Source organism: Pseudorca crassidens, chromosome 5 (assembly GCF_039906515.1).
Source record: "Pseudorca crassidens isolate mPseCra1 chromosome 5, mPseCra1.hap1, whole genome shotgun sequence".
Lineage (NCBI taxonomy): Eukaryota > Metazoa > Chordata > Mammalia > Artiodactyla > Delphinidae > Pseudorca > Pseudorca crassidens.
The window spans coordinates 134,609,320-134,628,194 of record NC_090300.1 but is presented as its reverse complement, the minus strand read 5'-3'; the positions used below and the strand labels follow the sequence as shown (position 1 = coordinate 134,628,194).

The window sequence follows — 18,875 nt, the reverse complement described above, 5'->3', positions numbered from 1 at the left end:
CAAACAGTTTGTTCAAAAGCTGACCTAATTCTGGAGTTTGGGATCTCAAGATCTAGACATGCAATATCTATTATCTATTAACCCCATATGTATCAAGAAAAATAGGCCACTGATTATGCTTTACACAAATCTTTAGGTTTTAAAAAAAATCCTCTAACAAGCTTTATATTTATTCTTACTTTAAATAATACTTACTAAGGATTTATAAAGTACCCATTATTTGAATTTTGAAGCATCACTTCCTCATCAAGTTCTTCCCAAATTCCTAAAGAGGTTAAATTTCTCCTTTTCATCATGCCCTAAGTACCATTTTGTAAAACTCATCACATTTCTTTACTACCTATGAGTTTCATTATGGCAGCAACCATATTCCCACTGTGTATCCAGGGTTTGGCCCAATGCCTCCCACAAAGTAGGCACTCAAATATGCATTGAATGAGCCAATGAATGAATGAATGAATGAATGACAGGAAAGTTTGTCTCTTTTCTGAAGCAAGTCATATCATATCATATCATATCATATCATCAGACACTTTCCGGACTTAGAAATGTTCCTCGGCCAAATAAATGAAATTTACTCATTTACAACTTCCAGTCAACATTCTTATTTGTCTTATTTCTTCTCACTTGCCTAATACTCTGACTACATTCTTTTAACACAGAGCTCTTCAAATTTCTGAAGATAACCTGCATATGCTCCTAATTTTTCTTGGTTTCATCAATCTATGCATGAGATGCATTCTTAAATCCAAATCAACCCTTCTTCTTATCTGTGGATATGTTCTGTTTTATCAACTATCATACATAAGTATCCAGAACCAGGCACAGTATTTGAAGTATGAACTGACTAGCTGCCAACAGTGAGGCTATAAGCTCTCTTGGAGGATGGATGGTGCATGTTTCCCACTATAGGGTCTTCGGTAAAATATATATATATATATATATATATATATATATATATATATATATATATATATGTATATATAGCGTCTGGCACCACATATAAGGGTGAATGAATGAATGCATCTGAAGTTATATTACATTTCTTTTTGTAATTCTTTCCTATTATAGGTCTATATACCTGTGGACATGTTTTTCAGATGAATTAACTCAGTTTAGGTCAGTTCTCCAAAATCCATACTCAGAGGGGAAAAAACAAAACAAAACAAAACAAAACAAAAACAAAAACTCTATGAGTGTTAACGCAGACCTAGCAAACATTTATACAGAACATTCCTCCACAAGGCTCAGAGGAAATTAAGCCAAAATGATCAAATGATGATGATTTCCCCAGGGAAGTGTCCTTGTCCTTCTACGGAGAAATAGTCTCCAAACCTACAGTGCTAAAATAGCCTCTCTTCCAGCGTTCAAACGTGACAGTCAAAAGAAATCAAGAAAAGGAGCGGTGCTGGAAGCTGCCTCTTTCCCAGTTCTGCACGTGTAAATGGAAGCAATTTACAAGAGATTATCTTGGGTCTGAATAGGAAAGAAGGCACTTTAATCTTAGAGGGCTGAAAGTATCTCATTTTTCTCCTCTTCCTCCTCCTTTTCTTCATCTTTGCCAGAGTTGTAATAAGAGCTCCTCTATTCTCTGAATACTGGCGTCCGAGATGGCGATTTTCCATCAAGTGATGGGAAGAGTCGTAGTTGGCCATCTCTACGACCCCCCCTAACAGGCGCACGGGGACATTACCAAGGAAGCTCCTCTGCCACTCACAGCCCACAACAGAGGCTGCCTTTGCTCTGACCAGCAGGTTAAATTTTCTGTCTTCAGGATGCAATACTCAATAGACTTTCCAGCATCACAGCGCAAAGTTGAGGGAGACGGAGAATGTGCGTGCGTGTGTGCGTATATGAGTGTCTGGATCAGTGTATTGGAGCGGGCAGTAAATAAAGGCTGGGGCCAGCGAGGGGAAGAGGAAAGCAAGAATTGAGAAGCAAAAGCGTGGCTCGGATCCTAGTGAACCTGCTGGAGCTCCTCCGGCTTTTGCTCAGAGCCCCTGCACCAACTCACCCAGTACCCCTCTCCTTTCTCCTTCGCCTTCTCTCCCCCTTTCCCCTCCTTGTCTCGTTGCACTCTCCACCTACCCTCCCCCGCCCCCTCCACTTTCTCATCTGACCAGAGGACGAATGAGTGAGGCGTTCCAGCAAATTGGGGCAGCAACTTTCCTCAGCTGGTCTCCCGGCTCCGGGAGCAGTTGCGCCCTGCTTCCCCGCTGTCTGCGGCCCATGGAGGAGGAGGGGGAGCCGCAGCAGTGATGGGCTAGCGGCAGAAACGAGAAGCCAGCCCCGAGCGAGCCCAACGTCGCCAGCCAGCTCCGCGTTCCCACGCCGGTTCCCTCAATCTCTTTCCGGGGGGCTGGCGCGGGCGGAGGGGGGGTAGGGTGAGGCGCGCAGGGTGCAAACGGGGAGCATCCCAGGGAGGATGAGGCGGGGACCCGACCTGAGCGGGCTGCCTCTCGAGGGCGTGCGACAGCGGCTGGGTCTGGGCAGGAATTAAGAAGCTGGGAAGATGGAGCGCCGCACACTCCTCGCGCAGCCCGGGCTCTGGACCAGGGACACCAGCTGGGCGCTTCTCTATTTCCTCTGCTACGTCCTCCCCCAGACGGCTCCTCAAGTACTCAGGATCGGTGAGTGAAACCCGGGGAACGCTCCAGGCTGCCGAAAGGCTCGGGGGATGTGCTTTCTCACCGCGGCCAGCGCGGGCTCCGCGGATCCCGGGCGAGGCAGTGCGCGTAGGCGCGGGGGCAGGAGCTGGGGGGAGTAGAAGTCAGCTCACCCGGGAGGCTCCAGGAGAGAAGTCTCGTCACAGCTTCTCTCCTGGCGAGTGCCGGGCTTCCCCGCGAGGTACGGTTGGCGGGTTTTTTTAATCTGGGCTCCAGACGCGCGGGCAAGAGAACAAGGGTTCGAGACTCTCCTGCACAGGTATCCTACTCTGGGTGTGGGGTCGCGCGTGGCTACAGCCAGTCGGTTTGGGAGCGGAGATGCGCTCTCCCCTTCACCTCGGTGGGCGTCGCGCTGTCCAGATCCGCCGCCCGGGTCCCCGGCAACCGGGTCTCTGGGTACTCGCGGGCATGCCCAGATCTCAGGAGTAGAATTTGGGGACCACGAGGGATGCGAGGACTTCCCTGAGCCTGCTAGCCCCGATCCTCCAAGTTTTTATCCTTAAGTTGGGTTCTTCCACAAGGAGTCTCCAAAGTCTGGAGGATTCCATTAGAGTTGGGCAGAGTCGAGATCTTACTTCTGACTGAGGGTTCCAGGAGTAGGGAGGACCGTCAAGTCAGTGCCGTAAGCCGGCACCTAAGTTTTCCACTTGCTCCCCAATCTGTCCCGCCAGCCTGCCTCTGAGCATGATCCAGACCCGTCAAGGTAACTCCCTGGAAGACTCTGGACTTCCGTCTCGAGGGGGGCGGTGGTGGGAATAAAAAGAGACTGGAAAACTAAATGTAGGAATCCCGGGGCAGCCTAAAGCGGGTGAAAGGCAAGCTCAGTAACAAGGGAGAGGGTGGGAATTTTGCTAGTCTGTGGATTCAGATACCTAAATGCACCCACCACCAGGGTTTGGTCTCTGGAGGCACCGAGCGATTTCTGAGCAGCATTTTGGGTTGAAAAACTCTTTGACTACTTTAGTGTTCTCCCTTGCAAACTAAACCCAATTTCTATTCCTTTAGGCTCAGTTTGTCCTTTTCCCCCAACCCACTGTGCTTCTTAAAGACCCAGTGAGCGAGGAGAGCCACAGGTGAAGTCTTGACACCACACCACACGGGGCTCCCAGCTTCGCCAGTTTCTCACGTTAGGCACCAAGAGTGAAGTCCTCACGTCTGAGGGCTTCTAACTCATAACATTTCCAGGAACTGACAGAAAGTGCACTCTTTACTGACTCCTCTAAGTGGCTGAAATTTCTCAGTAACTTTGTTAGTTCCGACCTGCGATTGAAGAACCTCTTTCCAAAGATTCAGAACATAGTTTCTGTCACTGAATATGCCGATTTAAAAAAAAAGAAAGAAAAAACATAGAAGTTTACTACGCTGAAGTGCATTTTCTCTAGGCACGTGGGATCTGATTTTCAAGGAAAGAAAGGTTCTCAAATACTTTTACTGCAGACATCTTTTTCTAGACTAATGATAATGTACATTTTGGTGGTTAATTTAGACTGTTCATTTAAAAGGTCCCAAAGTATTCCTTTTACAAAAAAAATACCACTCATAATTAAAATATCCTTCACCTTAGATATGTTCTAACCTTAAAATCCTTTTTTCTTTCTTTTTTTTCTTTTTTCTCTCTCTTTTTTTTTTTTGGATGCGATCAACCCTACACACTCTGGTAACAAAATTCCTGTGGACAATATGAAGTAAACAATCAGTGTGTTACAGTTTACAATGTTCATTAACTTAATTGGTGCTTTGCATATATTTTATTTATTATTTTAACCTCTTTATAGGAGTATAACTGCTTTACAATGGTGTGTTACTTTCTGCTTTATAACAAAGTGAATCAGCTATGTGTATACATTTATCCCCATATCCCCTCCCTCTTACATCTCCCTCCCACCCTCCCTATCCCACCCCTCTAGGTGGTCACAAAGAACTGTGCTATGTGGCTGCTTCCCACTAGCTATCTATCATACATTTGGTAGTGTATATATGTCCATCCTACTCTCTCACTTCGTCCCAGCTTACCCTTCCCTCTCCCTGTGTCCTCAAGTTCATTCTCTAGGTCTGACTCTTTATTCCTGTCCTTCTCCTAGGTTTTTCAGAACCATTTTTCTTTCTTTCCTTTTTTTTTTTTTTTTAGATACCATATATATGTGTTAGCTTACAGTATTTGTTTTTCTCTTTCTGACTTACTTCACTCTGTATGACAGACTCTAGGTCGATCCAACTCACTACAAATGACCCAGTTTTGTTCCTTTTTATGGCTGAGTAATATTCCATAGTATATATGTGCCACATCATCTTTATCCATGCATCTGTTGATGGACACTTAGGTTGCTTCCATGTCCTGGCTATTATAAATAGAGCTGCAATGAACATTGTGGTGAAATTTTTGAATTATGGTTTTCTCAGGGTATATGCCCAGTAGTGGGATTTCTGGGTCATATGGTAGTTCTATTGTTTAGATTTTTAAGGAACCTCCATACTGTTCTCCATAGTGGCTGTACCAATTTAAATTCCCACCAACAGGGCAAGAGGGTTCCCTTTTCTCCACACACTTTCCAGCATTTATTGTGTGTAGATTTTTTGATGACGGCCATTTTGACTGGTGTGGAGGGATACCTCACTGTAGTTTTGATTTGCATTTCTCTAATGATTAGTGATGTTGAGCATCCTTTCATGTGCTTCTTTGCCATCTGTATATCTTCTTTGGAGAAATATCTATTTAGGTCTTCTGCCCATTTTTGGATTGCATTGTTTGTTTTTTGATATTGAGCTGCATGAGCTGCTTGTAAATTTTGGAGATTAATCATTTGTCTGTTGCTTCATTTACAAAATTTTCTCCCATTCTGATGCATACCTTTTCGTCTTTTTTATGATTTCCTTTGCGGTGTAAAAGCTTTTAATTTTCATTAGGTCCCATTTGTTTATTTTTGTTTTTATTTCCATTTCTCTAAGAGGTGGGTCAAAAAGGATCTTGCTGTGATTCATGTCATAGAGTGCTCTGTCTATGTTTTCCTCTAAGAGATTTCTAGTGTCTGGCCTTACATTTACGTCTTTAATCCATTTTGAGTTTATTTTTGTGTATGGTGTTAGGGAGTGTCCTAATTTCATTCTTTTACATGTAGCTATCCAGTTTTCCCAGCACAACTTATTGAAGAAGCTGTCTTTTCTCCATTGTATATTCTTGCCTCCTTTATCAAAATAAGTTGACCATATATGCATGGGTTTATCTCTGGGCTTTCTATCCTGTTTCATTGATCTATATTTCTGTTTTTGTGCCAGTACCATACTGTCTTGATTACTGTAGCTTTGTAATATAGTCTGAAGTCCAGGAGACTTATTCCTCCAGCTCTGTATTTCTTTCTCAAGATTCCTTTGGTTATTTGGGGTATTTTCCATTTCCATACAAATTGTAAAATTTTTGGTTCTAGTTTTGTGAAAAATGCCATTGGTGGTTTGTTATCGATTGCAATGAATCTGTAGATTGCCTTGGGTAGTAGAGTCATTTTCACAATGTTGAGTCTTCAAATCCAAGAACATGGTACATCTCTCCATCTGTTTGTATCCTCTTTAATTTCTTTCATCAATGTCTTATAGTTTTCTGCATACAGGTTTTTTGTCTCCTTAGGTAGGGTTATTCCTAGGTATTTTATTATTTTTGTTACAATGGCAAATGGGAGTGTTTCCTTAATTTCTCTTTCAGATTTTTCATCATTAGTGTATAGGAATGCAAGAGATTTCTGTGCATTAATTTTGTATCCTGCTACTTTACCAAATTCTTGATTAGCTCTAGTAGTTTTCTAGTAGCATCTTTAGGATTCTCTAAGTATAGTATCATGTCAGCTGCAAAGAGTGACAGCTTTACTTCTTCCTTTCCTATTTGGATTCCTTTTACCTCTTTCTCTTCTCTGACTGCTGTAGCTAAAACTTCCAATACTAGGTTGAATAATAGTGGTGAGAGTGGACAACCTTGTCTTTTTCCTGATCTTAGAGGAAATGGTTTCAGTTTTTCACCATTGAGAATGATGTTTGCTGTGGGTTTACCATATATGGCCTTTATCATGTTGAGGTAAGTTCCCTCTATGCCTACTTTCTGGAGGGCTTTTATCCTAAATCGGTGTTGAATTTTGTCTAAAGCTTTTTCTGCATCTCTTGAGATGATCATATGTTTTTTCTCCTTCAGTTTGTTAATATGGTTTATCACATTGATTTGGGTATATTCAAGATTCCTTGCATTCCTGGGAAAAATGATATTTGATCATGGTGTATGATCCTTTTAATGTGCTGTTGGATTTTCTTTGCTAGTATTTTGTTGAGGATTTTTGCATCTATATTCATCAGTGATATTGACCTGTAATTTTCTTTCTTTGTGACATCTTTGTCTGGTTTTGATATCAGAGTGATGGTGGCCTCATAGAATGAGTTTGGGAGTGTTTCTACCTCTGCTATATTTTGGAAGAGTTTGAGAAGGATAGGTGTTACCTCTTCTCTAAATTTTCGAAGGAATTCGCCTGTGAAGCCATCTGGTCCCGGGCTTTTGTCTGTTGGAAGGTTTTTAATCACAGTCTCAATTCCATTGCTTGTGATTGGTGTATTTATATTTTCTATTTCTTCCTGGTTCAGTCTCAGAAGTTTGTGCTTTTCTAAGAATTTGTCCATTCCGTCCAGGTTGTCAATTTTTTGGCATATAGTTGCCTGTAGTAATCTCTCATGATCCTTTGTATTTCTGCAGTGTCAGTTGTTACCTCTCCTTTTTCATTTCTAATTCTGTTGATTTGAATCTTCCTACTTTTTTTCTTGATGTGTCTGTCTAGTGGTTTATCAATTTTGTTTTTCTTCTCAAAGAACCAGCTTTTAGTTTAATTGATCTTTGCTCATTTTCCTTCATTTCTTTTTTATCTATTTCTGATCTGATATTTATGATTACTTTCCTTCTGCTAACTTTGGGGTTTTTTGTTCTTCTTTCTCTAATTGCTTTAGGTGTAAGGTTAGGTTATTTATTTCAGATGTTTCTTGTTTCTTAAGGTACGACTGTATTGCTATAAACTTCCTTCATTGAACTGTTTGTGCTGCATCCCATAAGTTTTGGGTCATCGTGTTTTCATTGTCCTTTGTTTCTAGGTATTTTTGATTTCCTCTTTGATTTCTTCAGTGATCTCTTTGTTATTAAGTAGTGTATTGTTTAGCCTCCATGTGTTTTTATTTTTTACAGATTTTTTTCTGTAATTGCTATCTAGTCTCATAGCATGTGGTTGGAAAAGATACTTGATACAATTTCAATTTTCTTACATGTACCAAGGCTTGATTTGTGACCCAAGATATGACCTATCCTGGGGAATATTTCATGAGCACTTGAAAAGAATGTGTATTCTGTTGTTTTCAGATGGAATGTCTTATAAAAATCAATTAAATCCATCTTGTTTAACGTATCATTTAAAGCTTGTGTTTCCTTATTTATTTTCATTTTGGATGATCTGTCCATTGGTGAAAGTGGGGTGTTAAAGTCCCGTACTATGATTATGTTAATGTTGATTTGCCCTTTTATGGCTGTTAGCATTTGCCTTAAGTATTAAGGTGCTCCTATGTTGGGTACATAAATATTTACAGTTGTTATATTTTCTTCCCGGATTGATCCCTTGATCATTATGTAGTGTCCTTCTTCTTGTCTTGTAATAGTCTTCATTTTAAAGTCTATTTTGTCTGATATGAGAATTGCTACTCCAGCTTTCTTCTGATTTCCATTTGTAATGAATATCTTTTTCCATCCCCTCACTTTCAGTCTGTATGTGTCCCTAGGAAGTGGGTCTCTTGTAGACAGCATATATATGGGTCTGTTTTTGTATCCATTTAACCAGTCTATGTCTTTTGGTTAGAGAATTTAATACATTTATATTTAAGGTACTTATCAATATGTAGGTTCCTATTACCATTTTCTTCTTTGATTTGGGTTTGTTATTGTAAGTCTTTTCCATCTCTTGTGTTTCCTGCCTAGAGAAGTCCCTTCAGCATTTGTTGTAAAGCTGGTTTTGTGGTGCTAAATTCTCTTACCTTTTGCTTGTCTGTAAAGGTTTTAATTTCTCTGTTAAATCTGAATGAGATTCTTGCTGGGTAGAGTAATCTTGACTGTAGGTTTTTCCCTCTCATCACTTTAAATATGTCCTGCCACTCCAGTCTGGCTTGTAGAGTTTCTGCTGAACGATCAGCTGCTAACCTTATGGATATTCCCTTGTATATCATTTGTTGTTTTTCCCTTGCTGCTTTTAATATTTTTTCTTTGTATTTAATTTTTGATAGTTTGATTAATATGTGTCTTGGCATGTTTCTCCCTGGCTTTATCTTGTATGGGACTCTCTGTGCTTCCTGTGCTTGATTGACTGTTTCTTTTCTCATGTTAGGGAAGTTTTCACCTATAATCTCTTCAAATATTTTCTCAGTCCCTTTCTTTTTCTCTTCCTCTTTTGGGACCCCTATATTTGAATGTTGGTGTGTTTAATGTTGTCCCAGATGTCTCTGAGACCATCCTCCATTCTTTTCATTCTTTTTTCTTTATTCTGCTCTGTGGTCATTATTTCCACTATTTTATCTTCCAGGTTACTTATCCGTTCATCTCCCTCAATTATTCTGCTTTTGATTTCTTCTAGAGAATTTTTAATTTCATTTATTGTGTTGTTCATCTTTGTTTATTTGCTCTTTCGTTCTTCTAAGTCTTTGTTAAACGTTTCTTGTATTTTCTCCATTCTATTTCCAAGATTTTGGATCATCTTTACTATCATTACTCTGAATTCTTTTTCAGGTAGACTGCCTATTTCCTCTTCATTTGTTTGATCTGGTGGGTTTTTACCTTGTTCCTTCATCTGCTGTGTGTTTCTCTGTCTTCTCATTTTGCTTAACTTACTGTGTTTGGTGTCTCCTCCTCATAGGCTGCAGGTTCCCAGTTACTGCTATTTTTGGTGTCTGCCTCTAGTGGGTAAGGTTGATTCAGTGGGTTGTGTAGGCTTCCTGGTGGAGGGGACTGGTACCTGTGTTTTGGTAGATGAGGCTGGATCTTGTCTTTCTGGTGGGCAGGAATGCATCTGGTGGTGTGTTTTGGGGTGTCTGTGACCTTATTGTGATTTTAGGTAGCCTCTCTGCTAACATGTGGGGTTGTGTTCCTGTCTTGCTAGTTGTTTGGCATAGGGTGTCCAGCACTGTAGCTTGCTGGTCGTTGAGTGGAGCTGGGTCTTAGCATTGATATGGAGATCTCTGGGAGAGCTTTTGCTATTTGATGTTACGTGGAGCTGGGAGGTCTCTGGTGAACCAATGTCCTGAACTCGGCTCCCCCACCTCAGAGGCACAGATCTGACACCAGCCGGGCACCAAGACCTGTCAGCCACATGGCTCAGAAGAAAAGGGAGGGAAAAAAAAGAAAGGAAGAAAAAATAATGAAATAAAATGAAGCTATTAAAATAAAAAAGTTATTAAAAATAAAAAAAATTAAAGTCCTTAGAGAAAGAAAGAAAAGAGCAAACAAGCCAAAAAACAAATCCACCAATGACAACAAGTGCTAAAAACTATACTAAAAAACAAAACAAAACAAAACAAAACAGACAGACAGAACCCAAAGACAAATGGTAAAAGCAAATACAGACAAAAACACCCAACGAAGCATACACATACACACTCACAAAAAGAGAAAAAGGGAAAAAAATATATATATATATATATAAAGGAAGAGAGCAACCAAATCAGTAAACAAATCTACCAATGATAATAAACTCTAAATACTAAACTAAGATAAACATAAAATCAGAAACAAATTAGATGCAGAAAGCAAACCCCAAGTCTACATTTGCTCCCAAAGTCCACTGCCTCCACTTTGGGGTGATTTGTTGTTTATTCAGGTATTCCACAGATGCATGATACATCAAATTGATTGTGGAGATTTAATCCACTGCTCCTGAGGCTGCTGAGAGAAATTTCCCTTTCTCTTCTTTGTTCACACAGCTCCTGGGGTTCAGCTTTGGACGTGGCCCTGCCTCTGCGTGTAGGTCGCCTGAGGGCATCTGTTCTTTGCTCAGACAGGCAGGGTTAAAGTAGCAGCTGATTAGGGGACTCTGGTTCACTCAGGCCTAGGGGAGGGAGGGGTACGGATGCGGGGCGAGCCTGCAGCGGCAGAGGCCAGAGTGACGTTGCACCAGCCTGTGACGCACCATACGTTCTCCTGGGGAAGTTGTTCCTGGATCCCGGGACCCTGGCAGTGGCAGGCTGCACAGGCTCCCGGGAGGGGCGGTGTGGATAGTGACCTGTGCTCGTACACAAGCTTCTTGGTGGTGGCAGCAGCAGCCTTAGCGTCTCATGCCCGTCTCTGGGGTCCGCGCTGATAGCCGCGACTCACGCCCGTCTCTGGAGCTCGTTTAGGCGGTGCTCTGAATCCTCTCTCCTCGCGCACCAGGAAACAATGGTCTCTTACCTCTTTGGCAGTTGCAGACCTTTTCCTGTACTCCCTACTGGCTAGCCCTGGCACACTAGCCCCTTCAGGCTGTGTTCACGCCACCAACCCCAGTCCTCTCCCTGGGCTCCGACTGAAGCCCGAGCCTCAGCTCCCAGCTGCTCGCCCCCGCGGGTGAGCAGACAAGCCTCTCGGGCTGGTGAGTGCTGGTCGGCACCGATCCTCTGTGTGGGAATCTTTCCGCTTTGCCCTCTGCACCCCTGTTGCTGCACTCTCCTCCGTGGCTCCAAAGCTTCCCCCCTCCACCACCTGCAGTCTCCACCCGCGAAGGGCCTTCCTAGTGTGTGGAAACCTCACAGCTCCCTCCCACTGGTGCAGGTCCCATCCCTATTCTTTTGTCTCTGTTTTTCCTTTTTTCTTTTGCCCTACCCAGGTACGTGGGGAATTTCTTTCCTTTTGGGAAGTCTGAGGTCTTCTGCCAGTGTTCAGTAGGTGTTCTGTAGGAGTTGTTCCACAAGTAGATGTATTTCTGATGTATTTGTGGGGAGGAAGGTGATCTCCACATCTAACTCCTCCACCATCTTGGAGTCCTCTCTATATTTATATATTAAAAAAAGACAAATCTATACATACTCGAACAAGGTATGTCAGCCAACAGCCCTCCTTTTTGTACAATAAACTTTAGATAGAATTTTCCTCCCCTACATTACCCAAATCTAAAGGAGTTCCAGGAAAGGGTGAGAAATGATGTTTTAAGACATAGCTATGCACAGATCTGAGTACATATCTGAGCTCCATGCAATGGAGCTCATCCATTTAAAAGTAGTTTTCAAAGTGAAAACAACCCAGCATGATTCACTGACCTTAAAATATATGCTACACTATAATGAGATTTCCTTTTTCTAAATGGGAGCCAAACTGCATAAAGTAAAATTGCAAGGCCTGGTGCTGTTTATGTGCAGTACAAACATCTTACTCCTTCTGGCTCTTAGTGACCTGTGCTTGGCATGAACACCACCCTGTATATACCTAAGGACTATGCTTACTTTTATTTTATTTTATTTTTTAAACATTTATTGGAGTATAATTGCTTTACAATGGTGTGTTAGTTTCTGCTGTATAACAAAGTGAATCAGTTATACATATACATATATCCCCATATCTCTTCCCTCTTGCATCTCCCTCCCAACCTCCCTATCCCACCCCTCTAGGTGGTCACAAAGCACCGAGCTGATCTCCCTGTGCTATGTGGCTGCTTCCCACTAGCTATCTATTTTACCTTAGGTAGTATATATATGTCCATGCCACTCTCTCATTTTGTCTCAGCTTACCCTTCCCCCTCCCCATGTCCTCATGTCCGTTCTCTTTCAGCACCATGGAAACCAGCTTTAGTTCAGAGGAAACATGCCTCTCTACAGTGAGTTTCTTATGTCAGTCAAGTCTAATATTGAATACGAAATATCAAAGGAGTTGGGGACTGAGCAAGTGTGTGTGTGTGTGTGTGTGTGTGTGTGTGTGTGTGTCTGTGTGTGTGTGTGTGTTGAGGGAAGGAAAGAGAATAATTGAAATCCTTTATTTTTCATCTCTTTCTCTTTCTAACAAACCATTGACCAACCAACCAACAAAAAGGGGCTCTTGATTACTAATGTGCATTAATATTACAAGTGTTCCAGTAACTTAAAATAACCCAAGGTAAAGTACAACATAAATCTCTGGCACTTTGCACAGTGCTTACATAGAGAAGGCACTTGAATCTTGAATGAATTAATTACAGGTCTACTTCTCTTGCAAAAGTGGCTGCTTAAACTTCAGCCATTGAGAAAAAAGTGAATCTCTTGCAAAAATGTCTGCTTAAACTTCAACCATTGAGAAAAAAGTGAATGAAAGGTATAAAATTTAAGGTAAAATTAATGCATCCTAAGCATTAGAGAGGTATTTGAACATATGCATGGTTCTCTCACATATTGTGGATGTCTGTTGAAAAGCTTAGAATCTTACACCACAGCTTATAGTCATGAAGGGAGTTCTATAGGATAGAGGGGCCCTAAGCATTATTACTAACTACACTCCAAAGGTTTCCCAGCAGCCAGCATGGAAGAGAAATATGGCTGGCTTCTGGAAAATATCTACAAGATGCTGGGGTTATTCCTGTCTTTCTGTCTCATAGCCTAATATTTGTCAACAACAAATTAATCACACACTCTCACACACACACACACACACACACGCACACACACACACACACACTCTCTTCAGTCACAGACCTCTCTCTCACACGGCCAGACCCACCTAGCTAGGTCTAGGTGACCTGAGTAGATGGCAGTGTATCACCATTAGTGGATTAAAAAAAAAAAAAAAAGAAACAATTCCATATGCATATGCAATTTCTGTGACAGATGTATCATATTTCTAATAATAATAGTAACAGAAAGATACATTTATATAGTATATTTTTATGCATCATTTTAGCATACGCAATCACTGAGATGGTGGTTAAAGCATAGAATTTAAGAGTTAAGTGGTGGGTAGCCAGGCTTTCTGACACATGATTTGTTGTCAGAAAGCACAGGCTTGAGTCCCACCTCCAAGACTTACTAGATATGTGTCTCAGGGAGACATTCAATCTCACCAGGCTTTTGTTTTGCATCTGAAAAATCAAATTAAAGCAATTGCAACATCACAATGTCATTGGTAAGAGTACAGAAAATATATTATGCAAGGGATTTAAGCAGTCTATGCATTCACGAGCTGCATTATAATTGTTTTGTTGTTCTGTTTTTACTTTTTAAAATTATTATCATTGAAATTTTCTTCCTCAACAGGGACTTAATAGTTAATGTGGTATATTTTATGACCCTTAATATTTCTGAGCCCAGATCTCTTCATCTGTGAATTAGCAGTAATGATATCTGCCTTCCCTATTTCACAGGGGAGGATCAAATAAACTAATTTTTGTTATTTGCAAACAAACCACTAAATAAATACAATGTATTACTATTATGTAAGTAAATATAGTGTGCAAAGAGAAATACTGTGGAAATTTATATGAATAGCATGGAAGTTTAAATGGCAATATAACTGTTCAAATGTTTTTATCTCCTTAAGAGAGATCCGGATGTATTTTATTTCAATCATCAAGTTGGCTGTAGCATCATTTTTTAAATATTTAATCCTAATCACCTCCAAAGTTCCAAGTAACATTTACTACATATTTGTTCATATTTTTGCTTAAGTGTACAAAAGCTCACAGCTTTATTCTTTAATCATTGAATTCTTTTGTCATTTTAATATTCATTCTTCATTCAACAGACAAATATTTATTAAGTGCTTACTCCCCTACCGTGAACCAGACACATGCAGGACATGGCACAGTGAACAAAATGGGCAAACACATCTGCCCCCTTGATTCTTGTATTCTAGGGGTTTACAATCTATGTTACCACTGAAATTTTTCACTAGGCCTTCAATGCAGATACTTTTTATATTTTAATTTCAAATATTATTTGAAGAGAGTTTTCTGTTCATCTTGGAGCATTTTCCATTCATCTTCTGCCCTCAGTTGATTCTATCAATGGCATGCCAACATGGAATAAGTTCAAGCCTTCAAATGCACAGAGGACAGACAGAGTGGGTTCATGCTGTCAAACCTAGAGCAGGTTTGCCTCTGTTTAGGAAGATCTGTTTGGCATGAGGTAGATTTCACCCTGAGACAGCACGTTGGTCTCAACATTAACTTGAAAACTCCACTGACCCTGGGAGAAAAATCTGGGAGAGAAGCTATCTGATAGATGATGAAAAGAGAGTCTCTGGCTAATGTGAACATATTTCTGCAATGAGCAGATCTTTTGCCTTATTATTTTATATGCATAATTCACCTTTCTCTTTAGTATTGATTTTACACGTCTAATATTTACATTGTGTAGACCTGACCTGTAGCACTTTTCTTATATGGTTTCTAATCTACAGTTTTCATTGAGAAGACCATGACTTGGTGGCTTTGCCTAAACTCAAGTGCTAGTTAGTAGAAATGCTGGGACTTGCAGCTAGACATTCTGATCTCAAGTTTCAAGCTCCTTGCATTAAATTATGCTGTATTGTGTATGGACTTGTGTATGTAGTTATGTAACTGTTTAAACTAAGCTGAAGTCAAATATCAGAGAAATGAACTGTTGCTCTTAGTTATTCAGAGGTAACTACATAAAGCAAAGTTAATGTGATTTATAATTTGAGTATATTTTAGACAATTAGCAAAGAGGAAAGTTGGTATTATCTTTGGACTCTCCAGAATTTCTCTTTAAGAAGGGGTTAAGGAAGATATAATCTAATCTAGTTGGAGGGGAAACTTTGTTACCTAATACCTAACCAACACACTGTTTGTAATTAGATTGTACACTTAATTCAAATGGTTTTGAAAGAATATTGATAGAGATAGTAGTGGTGGTGAGTTTCTATAGCCTCTTAATCCTCTTTTGTTAACAGACAATTATCCATGTAATATATAAAATATTATCTATGTCCTAAAATTTTCCAGAAGTCATTTCAGTTCAGAGAAAGAATAATTGAGAACTCCAGGTAGAAAGGGATTCACATCTTTTTTTTTAAGAAGTTTTTTTTTTTTTTTAATTTATTCTGGTTGGGTTGGGTCTTCATTGCTGGGAGACGGCTTTCTCTAGTTGTGGCGAGCAGGGGCTACTCTTCCTTGCAGTGTGCAGGCTTCTCATTGCAGTGGCTTCTCTTGTTGTGGAGCATGGGCTCTAGGCACACGGGCTTCAGTAGTTGTGGAACGCAGGCTCAGTAGTTGTGGTGCATGGGCTTAGTTGCTCCGCGGCAAGTGGGATCATCCAGGACCAGGGCTGGAACCTGTGTGCCCTGCATTGACAGGCAGATTCTTAACCACTGTGCCACCAGGGAAGTCCAGATTCACATGTTTAACTTCCTTTTTCTAATTGACTGACCTCGAGAAAATTACTAAGTGTGTGTGTTGTTGTTGTTAGGTATAGAAGGAGAAATAATAATAACAAACTCATGGGTTTATTGCAAAGAAGAAATGTGATATCATATGCAAAATGCATGGTCTGTGTTAGGGTTAATGAAGTTACTTCCCAATCTTTTTTTGGTTAATGAACAGGGTAGGAGTTTTGTGCTAAAAAATAATTTATTTGTCTGGTCAAGTAAGTGTGGGAAAATGCTCTCCCTTAGAGACTCATGAGGCAGGTTTGTATATTAAAAGCTCTTCGTAATTCTGAACAAAGAAATCTGTTTTGTTGTTGTTTAATCTGGTATATCCTACATTTTAATTATCAGAGGACCCTTACTTAAATCACAGCTATTAAGGTCCCACTGAACTCATGCTGCCCAGAACATATTTAAGGAAACACTGGACAATAAAACCATTGAAATGTCAATATATACACCAAAACTTACATGACCACACATCCTACTGCTTCTTCAGTCTCACCCAAATTCTGCCCACTCCCTAATTCAGAACTTTTTCACAAAGCTTTGAGTAGATTTAAAATGTTTAGTTACTTATTGTTCTCTATTATAAAGAAAATATTCTTAAAACCACATTACCTATTCTGAAGGAATATCATTTTTATTAGCTTAAAATGTGATATGGGCCCATTTTCTTGTTTTTGTTTTTACTAGACTTACTCTTTAACATTGTTTTAAATGGAAAAATATTATATTAGATAGATAATATATTTTCCAAGAATATAATTTGTAGTAAGTTAAAGTTCTATTTCTAGTTAAAGTTCAAACTACTTATCTTTAAAATGTGTATCTGATTTTTTCAATTATAGATTTTCAAAGAGAAATGGAAACATTTAAATTAAAAGGAATGTACACCAGCTACATGAACTAAATAAATTTCTCATCTTGCTTTTCTACTGAGATCAAGTTGTGATATTAAATTGGAAAAACCTAAACTCTTATTACATCAGCACTCCAATATTAGTAATTGTAAGTCAATTGGAAAAAATGGTTTATCGTGGAGCAGAAAAAAAAAAGTAAAGAGGTAAAAATATTCTATTTTTTATTCATGCCACTTGTAAACTACTAAAAAATAAAAACCTTTCCTATATGACTTGGGCAATATTTTACTCTCTTTTTGTTCTTATTCAAAATTTAGAGGTTTTTAAAACATGTAATTTTGTGTAATGTTATGTTAACACATTTATTAAATACAAGGTAAGATTAGTTACAAAGTGGATTTAAGAAACAATGGCATTGACTAAATTAAGAGTAAACTCCTAGTAACCAAAAATCAATCTCACAGAAATACCATACAACAGTAAAAACACTTTCTTTTAACTCTTTAAATCCTTTTGATATGTTATTAGGTGCATTAGTTGACTAAATACTTTTGAAAGACTGGCCTATTTTACAGCTTTTGATGAATTACTAGTTTACTGCTATCCTGACTGGGGGAAGCAAAACACAAAATAAAATAAAATACAAAAGTCTATCAACTCTAAAATTTCAACTGAATAACGTTTCAAAAGGGCCTCTCCAATGCATATGTTATACTAGAACTTGTTTTTATTTAATAGAAATCCAATGATTAGTTGTCACTATTATCATCAGTTATCAATTTGGAGACTGGAATTTCACTACCACTTACTATTTTTCTTAAAACATGCAAAAAGGAATGTATTAAAATGCATTATTTGTTACACTGAGCAAGTCCAAGATTATAGACTACATTAGGGTAAAACACGTATTTGATTGATTAAGACTCAACCTGTAAATGGGTTGGTACTCATATACTATATTTTCTAGCTCTGTCAGCTGAGAAGACCTAAAAACAATGACACCCCAGTAGCAGTGAACACAACTAGCACCCAGGCATCCTTGTAGGAATGGACAATTGGGGGGCTAAAGAAAAAATATACACGATGATTCTAGAGCATCTTGTAATGCCAGAAAACTAAGTGGTCCAAAAAATCTCATTGATGGGAGTATGTTAAAGGCACACAGGCACCAAGTACTGGCTCCCAGTGGCCAAAGCTGAAATGATTTGAGCAACAAAATTTTTAAAAGTTGTACTGGATTATAACCAAAGTATAAAATAAATACTCATGAGTTCATACTGATATAAATAAATGATTAAATAAATAAATGGGGGAGGAGAGACATATCTCCCAAACAGAAGAGCCAAGTGATGAAGATCAGCATCACCTCGGATAAATCATATTGATAGTATTTACCTTTGATGTGATGGGATGCAAATGGCACTTTTCTTACCTCGTTTTCATCTCTCAAATTCAGATCCCCACTGTCTAATCATGAGAAAAACATCAGATCAATATCAATAGAAAGGCATTCTACAAAATACGTGGCCAATACTTACTAACATGTTCAAGGTCATAAAAAACAAAGTCTGAGAAACTGTCACCACCAAGAAGAGTCTAAGCAGATATGATAACTAAATGTAATGTGATGTTCTGAATGGGATCCTGAAAGAGAAAAAGAACATTATGTAAAAACTAGGAACATTTGAATAAAGATGGATACTACCTAATAATAGTGTATCAACACTGTCTCATTAATGTTAAATTCACCAAACTCATATAAAGGTGTGAATAACAGGAGAAACTGGATGTGGAGTATATGAGAACTCTCTACACTACCTTCTCAAATTGAATGTAAATCTAAAACTGTTCTAAAAAATAAATACATAGGGCTTCCCTGGTGGCACAGTGGTTGAGAGTCCACCTGCCGATGCAGAGGACGGTACAGGAAGATCCCACATGCCGCGGAGCGGCTGGGCCCGTGAGCCATGGCCA

The 18,875-nt window shown here is 39.5% G+C and overlaps 1 protein-coding gene across 8 annotated transcripts in view; it reads left to right on the top strand.

Annotated features, from left to right (window-relative positions):
- Window positions 1-1,732: 1,732 nt before the first annotated feature.
- The window catches only part of GRIK1 (glutamate ionotropic receptor kainate type subunit 1), a 418,460-nt gene continuing 401,317 nt past the window's right edge, over window positions 1,733-18,875 (top strand). For all 8 annotated transcript variants that reach the window (XM_067739309.1, XM_067739308.1, XM_067739306.1 and 5 more), the window contains exon 1: window positions 1,733-2,630. In XM_067739309.1, coding sequence (XP_067595410.1) covers window positions 2,513-2,630 — 118 coding nt within the window. In that variant the 5' untranslated portion in view covers window positions 1,733-2,512. The remainder of the gene's footprint in view (window positions 2,631-18,875) is intronic.